This window comes from Gigantopelta aegis, chromosome 8 (genome assembly GCF_016097555.1).
Source record: "Gigantopelta aegis isolate Gae_Host chromosome 8, Gae_host_genome, whole genome shotgun sequence".
Lineage (NCBI taxonomy): Eukaryota > Metazoa > Mollusca > Gastropoda > Neomphalida > Peltospiridae > Gigantopelta > Gigantopelta aegis.
Genome location: NC_054706.1, coordinates 59320946 through 59337685, shown reverse-complemented (window position 1 = coordinate 59337685; position 16740 = coordinate 59320946). Strand labels below are relative to the sequence as shown.

General features: G+C 35.9%; 2 protein-coding genes across 2 annotated transcripts; both read right to left on the bottom strand.

Moving 5' to 3' along the window:
* Nucleotides 1–270: 270 nt before the first annotated feature.
* LOC121379145 (vesicle transport through interaction with t-SNAREs homolog 1A-like) lies at nt 271–16477 on the bottom strand. Its single transcript, XM_041507630.1, has 8 exons — nt 16382–16477; nt 13987–14045; nt 13397–13507; nt 11707–11781; nt 10477–10561; nt 4473–4543; nt 2956–3017; nt 271–936 (listed from the first exon to the last, which is right to left on the bottom strand). The coding sequence occupies exons 1-8, from the start codon at nt 16473–16475 to the stop codon at nt 840–842; spliced, it is 654 nt and encodes a 217-aa protein (XP_041363564.1). The 5' UTR covers nt 16476–16477; the 3' UTR covers nt 271–839.
* Nucleotides 5015–9916, bottom strand: LOC121379143. Its single transcript, XM_041507629.1, has 3 exons — nt 9395–9916; nt 6583–7583; nt 5015–6072 (listed from the first exon to the last, which is right to left on the bottom strand). The coding sequence occupies exons 2-3, from the start codon at nt 7237–7239 to the stop codon at nt 5176–5178; spliced, it is 1554 nt and encodes a 517-aa protein (XP_041363563.1). The 5' UTR covers nt 7240–7583; nt 9395–9916; the 3' UTR covers nt 5015–5175.
* Nucleotides 16478–16740: the final 263 nt, after the last annotated feature.

Sequence of the window (16740 nt, the reverse complement as noted above, 5' to 3'; positions counted from 1 at the left end):
TTTTCTTCAGTATCACTGTTGTAAGTAAATGTGTGTCTTTCTTCATTTACTAACAGCTCATATTGATACGGCAAAACGTTTTGCGAACGAACACTCATTGTTTTGGTAAGCTGTGCAAGTCTTAGATTCTTTATGCGTGGTACGGACTAATGCTTTTAAGTGTAAGGCGTCAGATCAAGCGACGCGTCTCTGACGTCACGGACCTCGTGATTGCCCTGCTCATTAAAGATCGGCAATTTCCGCTAAGAGCTCGTATCTGGGGTTCTTTTATGGAGATATTTTAAGTAATTAATTTTTTATAATTTTTTTTTTTAGGTGATTCAATTTATAATTAATTGTACATGGTTGGTGCCAAATATGGTTTACGTGACATGTTTCCTTTAACTAAGTGATCACATAGGCAGATTTCTGTGGGTTCATGGCATTTGCACCCATCCACCCTCCTTTTGTTTATCCCAAGTATATTAACATTTCACACACACACACACACACACACACACACACACACACACACACACACACATTTTAAAATATGTCCAACATTTTGCACTCACCCACTCTTCTTTTTTTAAATTTCTGAACCTGCCCCTAGATCAATTAGAGTCATATAAAACCAGAATCCCTGTTCCACAAGATGTATAATTTGTCTGACCTGTATTACATTTAGGATATGTAAAAAGACAAGTCTATGAATGAGTTTCCAGAATCACACTGAAATTGCCGTTAACTGCTGTCGTGGCAGGAATGATTCTAAAGACACTGTGATTTCCGTCATGGATAACAACACTAACGTCGTGGATGAGAAGTGGTCAGAAGAACATATCTGTTACAGGTTAGTGTCAAGAATGCTTCTTCACGGTGAAATATATTGCAAGTGATATCACAATGAGTAAGATCAGGACGATTCCCAACATTAGAACTCGGTTCTGGATTATTCTGAAATGAAGGAAGGAAATGTTTGATTTAACGACGCACTCAACACATTTTATTTACTGTTATATGGCGTCGGACATATGGCATTCAATAAAGAAGGAAGGAAATGTTTGATTTAACGACGCACTCAACACATTGTATTTACTGTTATATGGCGTCAGACATATGGCATTCAATAAAGAAGGAAGGAAATGTTTGATTTAACGACGCACTCAACACATTTTATTTACTGTTATATGGCGTCGGACATATGGCATTCAATAAAGAAGGAAGGAAATGGTTTATTTAATGACGCACTCAACACATTTTATTTACTGTTATATGGCGTCGGACATATAGCATTCAATAAAGAAGGAAGGAAATGTTTGATTTAACGACGCACTCAACACATTTTATTTACTGTTATATGGCGTCGGACATATGGCATTCAATAAAGAAGGAAGGAAATGGTTTATTTAATGACGCACTCAACACATTTTATTTACTGTTATATGGCGTCGGACATATAGCATTCAATAAAGAAGGAAGGAAATGTTTGATTTAACGACGCACTCAACACATTTTATTTACTGTTATATGGCGTCGGACATATGGCATTCAATAAAGAAGGAAGGAAATGGTTTATTTAATGACGCACTCAACACATTTTATTTACTGTTATATGGCGTCGGACATATGGCATTCAATAAAGAAGGAAGGAAATGGTTTATTTAATGACGCACTCAACACATTTTATTTACTGTTATATGGCGTCGGACATATAGCATTCAATAAAGAAGGAAGGAAATGTTTGATTTAACGACGCACTCAACACATTTTATTTACTGTTATATGGCGTCGGACATATGGCATTCAATAAAGAAGGAAGGAAATGGTTTATTTAATGACGCACTCAACACATTTTATTTATGGTTATATGGTGTCGGGCATATGGTTAAGGACCACACAGATATTTAGAGAGAAAACCCGCTGTCGCCACTTCAGGGACTACTCTTTTCGATTAGCAGCAAGGGATCTTTTATATGCACCATCCCACAGACAGGATAGCACATACCACAGCCTTTGATGTACCAGTCACAGTGCACTGGCTAGAACGAGAAATAGCCCAATGGGCGCACTGACAGGGATCGATCCCAGACCGACCTCGCATTAAGCGAATGCTTTGCCACTGGGCTACATCTCGCCCCTCTGAATGAAGACCAAAATAAATACTACAGATGTAAATCATATGATGACATATTTTATACTGGTTTTTGACACTTATATTTACAGCAACAACTTTCATTCTGTAGATGTTTAAAAGGTGCACAGTTTTAAAACAAAGCCAGTCAGAATATGTAAATATTTTGTAAAGAAAAGGATTTTTATTATTTTTATTTCAGCTTTATGTTTCTTAAAGGCAATCTCATATAAAGAAAGTTACAAAGTAAAAAAATTGTTCATCTTAATATAGTTATATGTAACATTTAAAAGCAAAATATTGACTTTGTTAAATCTTTTATTCAGACCAAGGACACCTTTTTTTTTGGTGGGGGGTGGGGGTGGGGGTGTGTGTGTGGTTATAATTCTTGTGTGGGTTTTTTACAGTTTCTAACACTGCCATACTGATGACAATATAACTCAGAATCCACTGGATTCAGTAAGTGAATGAAAAAATGTTATTGCCATATGTGTAATTTTTACTAAACAGCTAATTTGAAATACCCCCAAACAATTTTGTTTAACAACACCGCTAGAAAACATTGATTAATGAATGTCAATCATATGATAATTATTATATAGTCTTCATAAGAAACCCACTACATTTTTCCATTGGTAGCAAGAGATATTTTTTTATAAACATTTACTCAGATAAGACAGCACATACCATGACCTTCAATAAACTAGTCATGGGGCACCGGTAGCTAATTCAAATTTAAATTTGGCCACATATTTTCTGACCAAATTCACCAAATTACAAAAAAAAAAAGAAAAGTGTTTTGTGTCCAGCTTAAACTCTGACACACTTTTAAGAAAACATACCGTTTCATCATTCCTGAGAGTACTCTGGAACTCTTACCCAGGTTAGTGTTCATCTCTTCCAGCTGAAAATAAGAACATATATGATTCAATCTACTGGTACTACTCGTACACCTAGAAACACTAACCAGGACCTGAATGCCTGTGGGTAAATCCTGCTAACAAAGTTGCCTGAGTTTAAATCCTGCTTACAAAGCATCTCAGGTGAGCCCTCTACCAAATGAGGAAATGTTTTATTTAACAATGCACTCAACACATTTTATTTACGGTTATATGGCGTTGAACTTATGGTTGAGGACCACACAGATATTGAGAGAGGAAATCTGCTGTCACCACTTCATGGGCTACTCTTTTCGATTAGCAGCATGGGATATTTTATATGCACCATCCCACAGACAGAATAGTACATACCACAGCCCTTGTTACACCAGTTGTGGAGCACTGGCTGGAATGAAAAACAGCCCAATGGTCCCACCGGTGGGAATTGATCCTAGATCGATAGTGTATCAGGCGAGCACTGTACCACTGAGCTACGTCCCGCACCCACCCTACCGACTGAGCTAAATCCTGCCCCTATTTCAGCTGTCAAGTAAAAAACCTAAAAAGATAATAGTTTTCTTCTCCCAAGATTTTTAAAAATAATTTACTTTGTCCTCATTTTGATTCCATCCAGAACTAGTTTTACAATTTTTACGTGATACGGACTTTTACTTAAATTTTAATTTGATCTATCTGTGATATTTGTATTTTTGCACAGTTCTTTACAGTTTTATTTGACTCGTGAATTTTTATATTAATGTTGATCATCACTTTATTTGTTTGCATTACAATAGTTTGACACCCAATAGCCGATGTATTTTTCGTGCTGGAGTGTTGTTAAACATTCATTCATTCATTAATCATTGTTTGATTCACACCCACTCCAAAAGATTAACAACTCGACAAGAAGAAATACTGTAGATCCTGAAATTAATGCGATAATGATTTTAATGCTAAACAACTGTTATTCACATTAACATATTAGGTATGTAACAAAAGTCTAATTACTGAATTAGTAATTCAGCAAGCTGCCAGCCAAGTGGGATGGTTGCAGTCTCTTTCGCCACCATGTCACAAGCCGATAAGATCCACCACGCATGAATGGGTATCAGTACACTAATCTAAAGGGTGACTATTTGTTTGTTTTTATTGTTTAGATTGTTTGCAATACTGACTGCATACCACTTTTGTGAATTGTTCATTCATTTATCACTTCGAAATTATGTTGATGGGTACACAAATATGTTATGTTATCATTAGAATGTGGATTTCACTGAAGATGTTTCTACCTCAGAAATAACTAAAGGGTATGCAAACATACGTTGCTACAAAACTAATATTTCAAGGGAGGCCACTCACATTAATACTTAAGTCACATTTTAGTCTGACCCGCATTACTCGCATCAATTTAGTGACCCGTTAATTTGTTGATCTACAGTATATAGATATAGATATATGTGTTTTTACTCCAGCTATCTTACCCGGTTTCTTGATCGGCCTATTGTCTGTCTCTGCTTGTGAAGATCATCCATTATTTGAGCTCCCATTTGTTCTACAAAAAAAAAAAGAGTAAATGATTTCTATTATATAATTTTCTCATTGTTTCATCACAAAACTAAGCACCAGAAACCAGTGCAACTCTGTTGTAGAGCTTTCTCCTGCGATTCAATGGATCACAAGATACATTACCCTCAATGCAGCCTTTGGAAAGGAAAGGAATATTTGTTTAACTACACATAGCACATTTTAACCTACGCCTTTGTAAGGTCTAATATGTGACCGTCTATGCAAAAACCCAGCCAAAGTACAAAAAATTAAAAACTATTATTTTTATGTTTTTCCCATTAGTATTATGTTAGTAATGTACTGGCCAAAGGATTTTATTCGGCCTTTAATAATAAAAGAAATATTACATTTTAAAGACCCCATATCTCCAAGGATCCGAAAGCGGCCATTTTGAGAATTTATTATCTAAAGATAGATGAACTTGTAAAGCACATATTTCAAAATCCAGAATTGTTACAAGATATTGTAATATACCAAAAGAAAGCTTATTCTGTCTGCTATAAAAATAACTATAACACAGGGTTGGCAAAATTATTTTATATTAACACTATATTACGTCTTAAAACATATATACAAAATAAAATGAATAGTTTTCGCAGTCATCGAGTGTCAGAATATTCATTTCCTAGCAGCAAGTCCCTTTGCTTTTTTGAGACGACGACCAGGGCCACGCACTGCCTCATCCATGTCCGTTCTAGGTCTAGGGCACACTAGATCCTGAAATTGTTCTGCCACAAAAGGGCGAATTTCCTTAAACAGATAGTTTTTCCGATCAACAGACAGTCCAGATGGAAATATTTGGGGTGGTAGTTCACGCGGTACTTCGGATGGCTGAACTTTTAAAATGTTATGCTCCACCGTCTCACTATCAGCAAAGTCTTTGCACAAAATTCTCCCATCGGGGTAAAACTCCACGTGGTGTATGTTTTTTATGGCAGGCATTTTTCTAAATATGCCAGGAAAGAAGAAAGAGTCCCAAGAGTACATTGGAGTAAACACTCGACCACCTTCATCGCCGCACAGCTGTGGAACAATGATGCCTGCTGGGGATGACTGTTTGGCCACAGTTTTAACATCCTTTAAACAATCCACTTTCGATGACTTTAGTTTTTTCTTAAACAGTCCAAAACACCAATCTGGGCCGAACTTGGTATGGCCGGCAAGAAGGAAGGACAAAGTAATCTTCTTGTGCTTTCCCGTAATCACCCGCCAAGCTAGATAATGCATCATTGCATTATTTTTATTTTGGCCTGAACAGTTGTCGGCATGTAAGTGGCACACTGTTTCTTTCAATCCATAATTCTCGAAAAAGAAATTCAGAAGGCTGATGACACAGTTTGCCCCTTTACCTGTTGACGATGCCTCATCCAAAAGAAAGAGTACCATTTTGGCCAGTCCTTCTGTCATCATCCCAAAAACACCAATTTTCCTAGGGGTTTTGAAAAAAATTGGTCCGGGCTGCATGGGGTTGTATGGATAGTGGATCTGTTGAGCAAAATCAAAGCTGTAGTGTGCCTGAAAGAGACAAATACAAAATAAATAATTATGTACTAGTTCAGTAATTCAATTTATATTAAAAATACACACCGTAAAATACTATACCAGTGTTTTGAAACTAAAATCACAAGTATCTATAAACCAATTTTCCAATAATCATAAAAGAAAAGGGGGGTGGGGGGTGGGGTGGTGGTGGTGGTATGGAGAGGACAGGAAGAAAAATAATTACATTAATGCACCAGTATTTTAAAATCACCCTAATGATACCAAATGACTGAATAAAGTTTTTTTGGTTATAATTATTTCTTAACATAAAGTAGTTGCACTGGAGCAGATTGCAAAATGGTGACACATTTATTAATCACTGGTTGAAAACTGAACGAGGCACATAATTCCACCTCACAAAAAACCCTACATTTATCACCAATCCAAATTGATTTGGTGAAATTGAGGCCCTAACTGGTGACCTTGCTCATCAGGTGAACATTAAAAAATTATATTATCTTAAAATGATCTCACTATACATACCTCGAATGTGCGAGAACAATCAGCAACGACATTTCCAGGAGCTTCCAGATCTGTGATGCCCTCCATTGTGAAGACATCTTTACAGCTTTTCACTTTACTTGTATAGAGTGATCGCTCCTGGGTGGCTCGGAAGAGATGTTCCTCAGCAGATTTTACAGCAGCAGTCTTCAACTCTAATGGCAGATTTGCAGCTTTAATTAAAAGATTGCTGTTTTTCTGGCATGTCCAGCACAAGTCTGACATGGGTTTCATTGGTAAAATGTTCGGAACATACTGCTTCCAAAACACATAGAAGGATTTGATTCCTACCACCCGAACTCCGAAACTTGAGCATGATTCTTCGTACAGGCGATGTATTGTTGCTTTGCTAACAGATGATGGCAGTAGTTTCAAATCATCACGTTTGTAACCTGGTATTCTACCCGGAAGCAAAATGGCATTCTGTTCAGCAAAATTTTTAACAAATGTCACAACCCTCTGAATGTCATCAATACAAAAAGCATTTTGGGGAGTTTTACATGAATTGCCATGTGTGCGTGCAGTGAGTCCATTTTCCAAATAATACCGAGTGAGTGAACACAGCCGGTCTTTGAAAACTGCATGTATGAACATGAAAGTATCACGACAAATCTTTTTTGATTCTAACATGTAATCCATCCTTGATTTAGTGCGTAATGTTTGAACTTGCCGCTTGGACTTGGCAGTAGTCTCGCCTCAATGGATGTGGGCAGAAATCTGGCTTAAGATGCACATATCCAAATCCTTCGAATCCATGGCTAGATGGTCTGTGCGATTATCAATTAGTTTCTGCTGGTCAAAATGCTTTGAGCATGGTCCACCATTTTGTAATTTGCATTTGCAAACAAAATGTCCTGAAAGCTTTTTATCCACTTTACCAGCATTGGGGCTAAATATCTCTTCATTCTCTTTTTCTGCATTACATGCAATGTCCAACACGGGTTCAATGAAAGTGAATTCCCCTTCATCTTTTCCATCTTCATCTAAAACAATTAAAAAGTAGGAGGTGCTTATTATCATTAAAGCTACAATCACTTCTTTCCATTAATACATACATGTATTGTGTCCTAAGTCGAGTTAAATCATAACTACATTTTTAATAGATTCTAGATTATTCAGGGGTACCAGATGTTTTCCCCCAAAGCCAAGGAAGTTCGCCCCACATGTCGGTTCACCTCAACATATTTGTAACTTTGCCTCAACACCATTTGTAATATTGACATTAGGCTTTATAATTCACATCTTGAATGTAGGTCAGTCAAAGATGTTATATGTAATTTTCCTTTCAGGTATTAAATTCGACAAGGCTCGAAATTGACAGGCGGAAAATGCCTCTGAAAATGCACAATCTGGCTTTCCAATAACCAAATTCACAAGCAGGTTTTTGTGTTACATGTTATTTTAAAAATAATGTCGCTTTTATCCCGTCTTCCAATTTTGTCGAAAAAGAGACAATAATAAACTATTTTGTGCTAACATAACATGGAAGCAGTCATTCTACAACAGTGCACACTCCAATAATATTTATCAGCTTTATTAACTGACAACACTTGTATAAAAGGGGGGCGAACTAACAAATAACCGGGGGCGAACAAACACATTGGGGCGATCTGACTGGGGGACGAAACGTCTGCAACCCTTACATTGTAACGTAAATACGATATGCAGGTAAGGGAGTGGGCGAAAGTCATTCCGTAAACTTTACCAAAGACTGATCCCAGTGACCTGACCCCCCCCCCCCCAACTAAACAAATTCCAATTACTTTTTTGTAATTGGGAATGTTGGCTTATGTGCCATTTTAACATTGGTCCTCTCCTTGTAAAATAATGTCCGGGACCTGCCATGCTTTACAGTAACACAGAGAATGCAAGCAGTGAAGAATTTTTTTTATAATAAAACAGAAACATTAGCCATGGGTTTACACTTATTATTGTAAAATACATACAAACTAATATTTATGCATGCTATGGCATATTATTACAAAATCTTATACTTAGCAAATACACCGTAGACTATAAAATATCACAGTAATCTGAACATGACGTACTTGCTGATCAACATTGATAGTGTTTTTGTATAAACACGATCGCAGTGTCGGAATTTTCCGTGCAAAACCGTGAACCGTGGGTATTTACATTCGGCTCGTCTTTAGCCAATCTGCACGTTTGAACCTTGAAATGGTTTAAATCGGAATACTTTATCTTTGATTGAACAAAACTTCCAAATAAAAAACTAAACAAATGTTATGGATACAAACTTGATCGAAAAGCGTCCTACATGGCAAAGGCACGCAGTATTTCCAAATTATGTGCCGTCGGCGAAACAAATGAATGTTTGCTAAACACAAAATCTGTGTTTATGTTCTTTATTTTAAAATAATGCCAAATTGAAATTTGGTGAGTTTTGAAAGGGGGCACTATTCGATAGTTCAGGTCACTATATTAATTGATGAATAACATGCTAAACAAACCTAGATAAGCATGAGTTTACGGCAGAGATAGTTTTGATGAAGTCATTTGCCACACATCACTGTTGTAAAAAAAAATGCCACGGTTTTAGGGGTACCCTTAAAAATGTCAACATTCGACTGTGCATATTTCATCTATGTACAAATTAAACTGGTAAGGTTTTATACATTCTATTGCTCGATTTCTGTAGTAAATTGAATAAGGTAAACTATTAATACTTCAAATTGACCGTGCTATTACAATGCGTGTGCATAGAAGCCATATCCCGTTAATGCCACGGTTCATGGACAGACAGGATTGCCTACTCTAAAAATAAACAGCTTACCGGAAAATAATTCGTCATCAGATGAAATTCCTTCTGAGTCATTTTCTTGGCCTATGAAGTATTCTTCCACCAAAGTAGTCAAGGCATCCTCTGTGTCAATTCCCTGCAAATTTAGCGCCTTTATCTGGTTTAAGTAATGGGCAACTTCGGCATTGTTTTTTCGCGACGCCATCTTTGTTTCACCAATATTTTTGTCATTTCTGGGTCACATCTAATTCCGACAAAAACAATATTTCACATCGAAAAACTACTAGCATTTTGTTTAAAACTGTTCATTACAATTAATATTTGATGAATCCTTTATAGTATATCGTTGAATCAAGTAATATCGTGTCGTATCATCGAAACTTGTAACCATAACATTCACCCGGCCAAAGTCGCAAACCAAAAATGGCAAAGTTCAGTGTGATGTTAAAACATTGAAAAGCATGTCACAGCGATGTAGTAATACACCTGTATCGTAATTTTGTGGTAACCAAATAGTTCTTGAACCGAAGCATGCCAAATTAAGTAGTATACATGCGCAATCTTGGTGAAGAAAACAATAAAACAAAATACATTTTCTACCTTTGTTTTAGCGAAATTCTGATTACTAATTAGTGATAATGACTACAAACAAACTTGTTTTAAGCCTTTCAGAATGTTCGTAGCCCTTATATTTTTCGCAAACAGAAAGAAAAGATAATGTTTTGTATTATTTATTTGATTAAAAAAAAGGGACTATTTTTGTGTTAATTACTTAAAATGGCATTGTGTGCGAATTCCTATTGGCGACTTTGGCCGGGTTTTCCCATAGACGGTCACATATATGGTTATTTTGACATTTGTTCGATTGAGAGAAAACCCACTACTACCATACTGGCTACTCTTACTGATAAAGCAGCAAGGGATCTCTTACATACCCTTTCCCATAAACAGGGCAGTACATACCACAGTATTTGATATACCAGTTATGGGGCACTGGTTGGTGGAGCCTTTGGGAAACATCTATTAAAAAGTAAAACTAAACTGTTTGAGTCTGATAAAATTTATCTGCCCCCGATATATTTTAAAGGAGCTGACTAACTGTGTCAAGATTATACCTGTTTCCACTGCTGCCCTATACCCGTGCTCTAGATTCCGAGACGAACGTTCTAGCAGTTCACTGTTATCTAGCAATCTTGTTCTCTGAAAAGAATTTTAAAATGTAATGAACAAACTAAAACAAACTAGAACAAACTCACCAAAAACCACTCAATTAAAATGTGTAATCTAATGTTAAAGGTACACAATCCTCCAAGAACTTTCTACAATATTTCTGCTAGAAACGTCTTGCCTAAAATATTCAACTGTGTATAGGCAGTGTGATTTAAGTTGTCCTAATGTCAACAAGAAGGAAGGAATATTTTACTTAACGACACTCTCAAAACATTTAATTTACTGTTATAAAAGTTTGCTTTGTTTAACAACACCACTAGAACAATGATTTATTAATCATCGGTTATTGGATGTCAAACATATGGTCATTTTTGACACAGTCCTAGAGAGGAAACCCGCTATGCACCATCCCACAAACAGGATAGCACATACCAGTTGTGGTGCACTGGCTGGAATGAGAAATAGTCCAATGGGCCCACCGACGGGGATCGATCCTAGACCGACCGGCATTAGGCGTCAGACAAATGGTTACGGACGACACAGATAATGAGAGATGAAACCCGCTGCCACCACGCAATGGGCTACTTTTTCTGAGTAGCAGCAAGGAATCTTTTACATGCAGCATTGTACAGGATATGACATACCACTGCCTTTGTTACACCAGTTGTGGAGGACTGGCTGGAAAGAGAAATAGCCCAATACATGTAGGTGTACAAATCAAATTAAAAGGCCTTGATAAAAAAGCTGACAGTACTTTATATTCAGAATTTTCTACTAGCTTTTTACAGCATTTCTGATTAAAATTTCTATAAATAGATGTCCTAAAGGAGTTCATGTTACAGGGATGTGAGAGTGGCTGGAACAAAAAAGTTTACTGCAGCCGGGGTCCAGGGGCTACTTAAGGGCCCCTGAAAGAAAATTGTTGCTTGCAACCCCTGGAACTGCAAAAAATTGCATTCATTGCTAACAAATCTAAACTGGTCATAACTTATAGCATAAGGCACATATCATAAACTTGAAACCGTGAAAACATGCAAATGAACCGTGTGTGGTCAACAGTATTGAACATCGTGTTTTTGTTTCTTTATATGAAATGGAAAAGTACATTTACGCGTTTCTGCGTAGCTCTCACATCCTTGATACTAAAATTTATATCACTTTTCACAGCATATTACCATATCTTCAGAATCATGAGTATCATCACCAAACAATTCATCTCTGTTGGCATCAATGCCAAGCTTGGCTTTTTTCTGTAATAAAATAAATAAATATAAAAAATTAATGTAACCTGAGTTTATATTTTCTGTACATCATACAATGTTAAAGTTATACAATAACTAGATCAGAAGCTAAACTCTAGTTATTATGCACAGTGTATCCTTCAATTAATTGAACAGATCATGCATAAAAAGGCAATTCTTGAACATACAGTAAATCTGACAGTGCTTGATTAATCAATACTAATAAAATTTTATAACAAATATTCAAATAACAATTCAAGGTGTGTGCAGGAAATTGTGCAGGGGGTGGTCTAGACTGGCAAGACAAGTTTTTAGGGTGTGTGTGGGTTTCAGGTCATGCTCTCCTAGAAAATACATTGAAAACAAATTAAAGTTTGCTTGGAACAGGAGAGTTTCTACCCCAAATCCTCCCACTCCTCTACACATGTACCTGCAATTTATAATTAATTTTGCTATCAATATAAATTTGAGGACAAATGTACTATATTCTGTCATGATATAACTTATTATTCCTCAACTTAAATATTTTTTATATACAGTATGTATAATCAGAGTGTGCACTTGGGATTTTTTTTGACTGGCCAATCGGGCCACTCACAGCAACACTCTGACTTGCCCGTACAACTCTTGAATGGCCCGCGACCAAATTTCGTTTAAAAAAAAAAACTTACTTGAATTGCACTTTAAAAAACATGTTATCATATTATACAAACAATAATAACAACACAAAAGAAGGAAACAGAACTTGTTTTAGTTTTATTACAAACTTGTAATTAAATTATAATTAGTATGTCGTCACGGAACCCACACTGTCAAACATCTGGAATGTTTTACCATGGCTCGGTTTTGGAATGAATAAGGTGCTTTTATGGCCGTATGACAAGGAATTAAAAAAAATACTAAGCTGACAGCAATCTATACAACCAATAATCACATCCACTAGAGAAATAAACACACAACACAAGTTAAAGGCATAATCATTATTTAACAACACTCGCACGTCCACAGGCAATGATAGCTGTTGACATCGGTTACAGTGATGCTTGGGTGTTTGGTATAGGAGACTCGGTATATTCCTTAAGAAACGAAAACTTTCCAACACAATTAACTTCGGAAAACTTCAGGCTCCTAAACAAAATCTTTCTGTGAAACATAGCGTAGCAGAATGTGACGAGTTGTTCAGATTGTAAAGACGGACATGGCCGAGGTGTTCTGATTGAACCTATGAATACATTTACGTGACCGAGGTTTTCCGAGTATGTAATCAAAACCGGCGGAGGCATTCTGAATGGCTTTAGACTGTTCGATAGACTGGGGAAGTGGTCGCTATTATGTCCTATATGGGTTTAGTTGCACAGATACTAATAGGAAACCAGTTGAAAACAATAAATAAAAAATAACTTTCCGATCTCTTACAGACATTAGTTATTTGCATTTTGATATATAATACAATATGCTGAAATTTTCGGTTGCCTAATAGGTGACATGTAATAAGGTTTCGACTTGCCCAACGCTAATTTGACTCGCCATGGGTGATCGGACGACCGTAAAGTGCACACCCTGTATAATGTATATATAATGATAATGTCCTACAAGTAATTAAAGCCTCTATCTGCTTACTAACCATATCAGCCTGTAGTTTTAATAACTCAGCCTTGTAACTCTTCACCCGTGTTGTGTATTTCTGTCGATCTCGAGCTTCCAATTCTTGTACCTCTAAATCCATTTGCTCCAACTGAAAATATACCATAAATTTAGTTTTATAACACATACATGTACTGTCTTACTTTAGATAGAAGTCTTCTATATTTTACATGATTAACTTATTTTGCATCATAATTATGTATATATATAATTATATTTGTGTAGTTTAACCTTTGGATTTTTATTTGTTTAACAACATCATTAGAGCAAATTGATTTATTAATCATCGGCTGTTGGATGTCAAACATTTGGTATTCTGACAGTCTTAGAGAGGAAACTCGCTACATTTTCTTCTATTAGTAGCATCATCCCATAGACAGGATAGTACATACCACAGCCTTTGATATACCAGTTGTGGAGCACTGACTGTGCATGTCCTGCCCTGTTTGTGTAGTTTAATTTGTGCACTAACAAAAAGTGAAAAAATACTGATTCCAGCATGCATAATGGAATGATCACCAAATCAGCCTTTTTGTACTCAGTCATCTATCATAAATTTACATCTCTCACCAATTCAGATGCTTCATCAAACAGCTTATCTGCTTGGCGAATATTAGTCTGTTTTTCGGCTGAAAGTGAAAAAGGTTTAAATGTATTAGACATCAGGCATTGAATTTGGGAATTTATTTTTAGGATGTTTAAGTTACATGATTAACAAAAATGTTGTTTGGAAAGGATTTCTGCTTGGACCCTAACTTTTCTCGGTGGAACATGGCAGAATGGTTGGCACATAGTGCAAACTTGTTAATTAATGTGGCAAACATGGTCAAATCACCTTCAGACATAAATCTATAGACATGAACCTAACCTCAAACAAACAACCATTATAACCTTACTACTTGCCCCCTCGCCCCCTCCACCCCAATGTTATTTTTAAAAACAATATTAAAAATAATAACAAATAACAAACATTCTGAGATTACTGTTAAAGCAATACATTATCCATACCGGCCTCAAAAACATTTCATATCTCCTAAACTTGCTAAGTCTGAACCACATTGTTAATAACTATAATAAATTACTCTCCTACCTTTAATTACCTTTAGATTTCTCCCACATTTTGTCAAGACAAAAATTGTGAAAAAAAACATTACATTATCATAGATTCCACATACTAAATACTAAAATGTAACCATGTCACCTATATCGCTGACTTATCCTAGGACAAAAAGTATGTAATTTTTTGCTGTCTGCCAGGGGTTTTTTTTATGGAATACTCTTCAAGAGGGGTGGAAGCCTCCGAAGAATTTGACATAACTAATATGAAGTCATAACATGTCAATACATTGTTAGATTATGTTATATCCTTCCACTCCTCTTGGAGAGTATTCGATATAAAAGCAAAACGGCAGCCTACATGTTTTTTGTCCTAGGACTAGGAGATTTCAGTGAAGTTGATATATGTGACATGGTTACCATATCTAGTGTGTGGAATCTGTGTCATTGCAATGTAGGTTTTTTTTTACGATTTCTGTCTGGACAAAATGTTAGGGAAATCTAAAGGTAATTAAAGGTAAGAATAATTTATCGTAGTTGTTAACAACGTAGTTCGGACTTTAACTGTCAAAAACTGGGTTCATCCTGTCCATTGCCAAATTAGCCGAATGCTAATTTTAATACAAAATGGCTACAACATTTAGTCTTTGGCTAATAAAATGTTTCTTAAAGGGACACACCCTAGTTACGGCTAGTTGTTAACCATTACGGCGTTGTTTTTCGCTATTAAACCCATTTTTTCACAAATAAAATTGCACTTTACTTACTGTTGATTATTTAGAATATACATTTCCATTCACCTGAAGTGTTTTTTGGTAATCCTGGTTTTTGTAATACCACAAAATGCATTTTTCATATTTCATAAAATGGCACGCACCTCTGAGAAAAAAACGTTGAGCAGACAAGGTCTAATATATTTTTAGAGGGAATATTTCGATTTCAATGTCACAGACGTTGGTATACCACGTGACCGTTATCATTTAGGTTCGGTTTGTTTTCTCGTGCACGGTTCGCGCAATCAACATCCGATTTGTTGTTGTTCATTTGTGAGATTTTTCTTCACAGTTCGTGAACATCTTCAGTAACAATAAAGTTCAGACAAGTAAGTGTCTCAATACAAAACGTTACAAACCCTTAAAACCAATAATTTTGCTAAGTCTTACGATATCTGGAGAGGGGATACAACCAGGACAGAACAGTTGGAACATGTCCAGGAGAGGTGAAAGGAACGCACCCCAAGTCTGTGAAATTTGTCGTGACGTAGGCATTGTTGTGCTTCGAGCGACATCTACCGGTGACATCAGAATACTAACTTTCAAAATTATTTCAAGCAATTGGGACATGGGGATTCCCATGGTATTTATTGATATAAAACCTGCTTTTTCACTCCATTTGATAAAAACGTGATCTAAGTGTGTTACAGGTTTGTAGATTAACCAAATTATAATTTATTTTCGCTGGATGGAACTAGGGTGTGCGGCTTTAAATTATCCACATTTTAACAATTTTCAAGAAAATACTCTATAAATCTAAAAATTGGCTAAAGTAAAATTCATTCCAGTATGTGAGCCCTGATCATCTGGCTGATGAAAGATTCAAACATGATCTGTAACTCTACACCATAAAGCTAGGTGCAAAATGTCTGCTCAATACCTGAAGGCATTGAATACAAAAAAAGTTTTAAAAATATATATATGTGGGACAACTGGAAACATAAGTAAATAGTTCCATTCCGCTGGGGTACTAAAAATAAAAACCAAACATTGAAAAACAATGTTACATTGTGACTGTCATTTGCAGGAATTTATCTGCGACTGTCAATATTGGTAGTTATTTCTTTAATTTTGAAAACCTACTTACGCCGATGGATACCATTTTAAACCTGAAAAAAAAGGCTAAGATTACTCACCTCCATGATTGGTTGAAATTTGGCCAATATGAAACGTTATGTCAGCTGTAACAGAAGAATATTGTTGTTCATAGGAATCTAACAAACTCGCCATGATCAAACCTCATTTATCTAAACCACTTTATTATAAAAATAAACTAACATGAACCAAGACTAAAGTTATACTAACGTTACGGCAAATGGTATTTATAACATACCAAGTGTCAGTTGCTTGATTTACAACATTGTAAGACGTTTTCTATAATAATATTATTTAGACTATTAGCTTTTTAAATATAAGGTCATAGTAACGTAGTTTGCTTTTTAAGCAATTTCTATTTTAAGTTAATAACGATATCAAGGCTCGAAATTATAGCCCT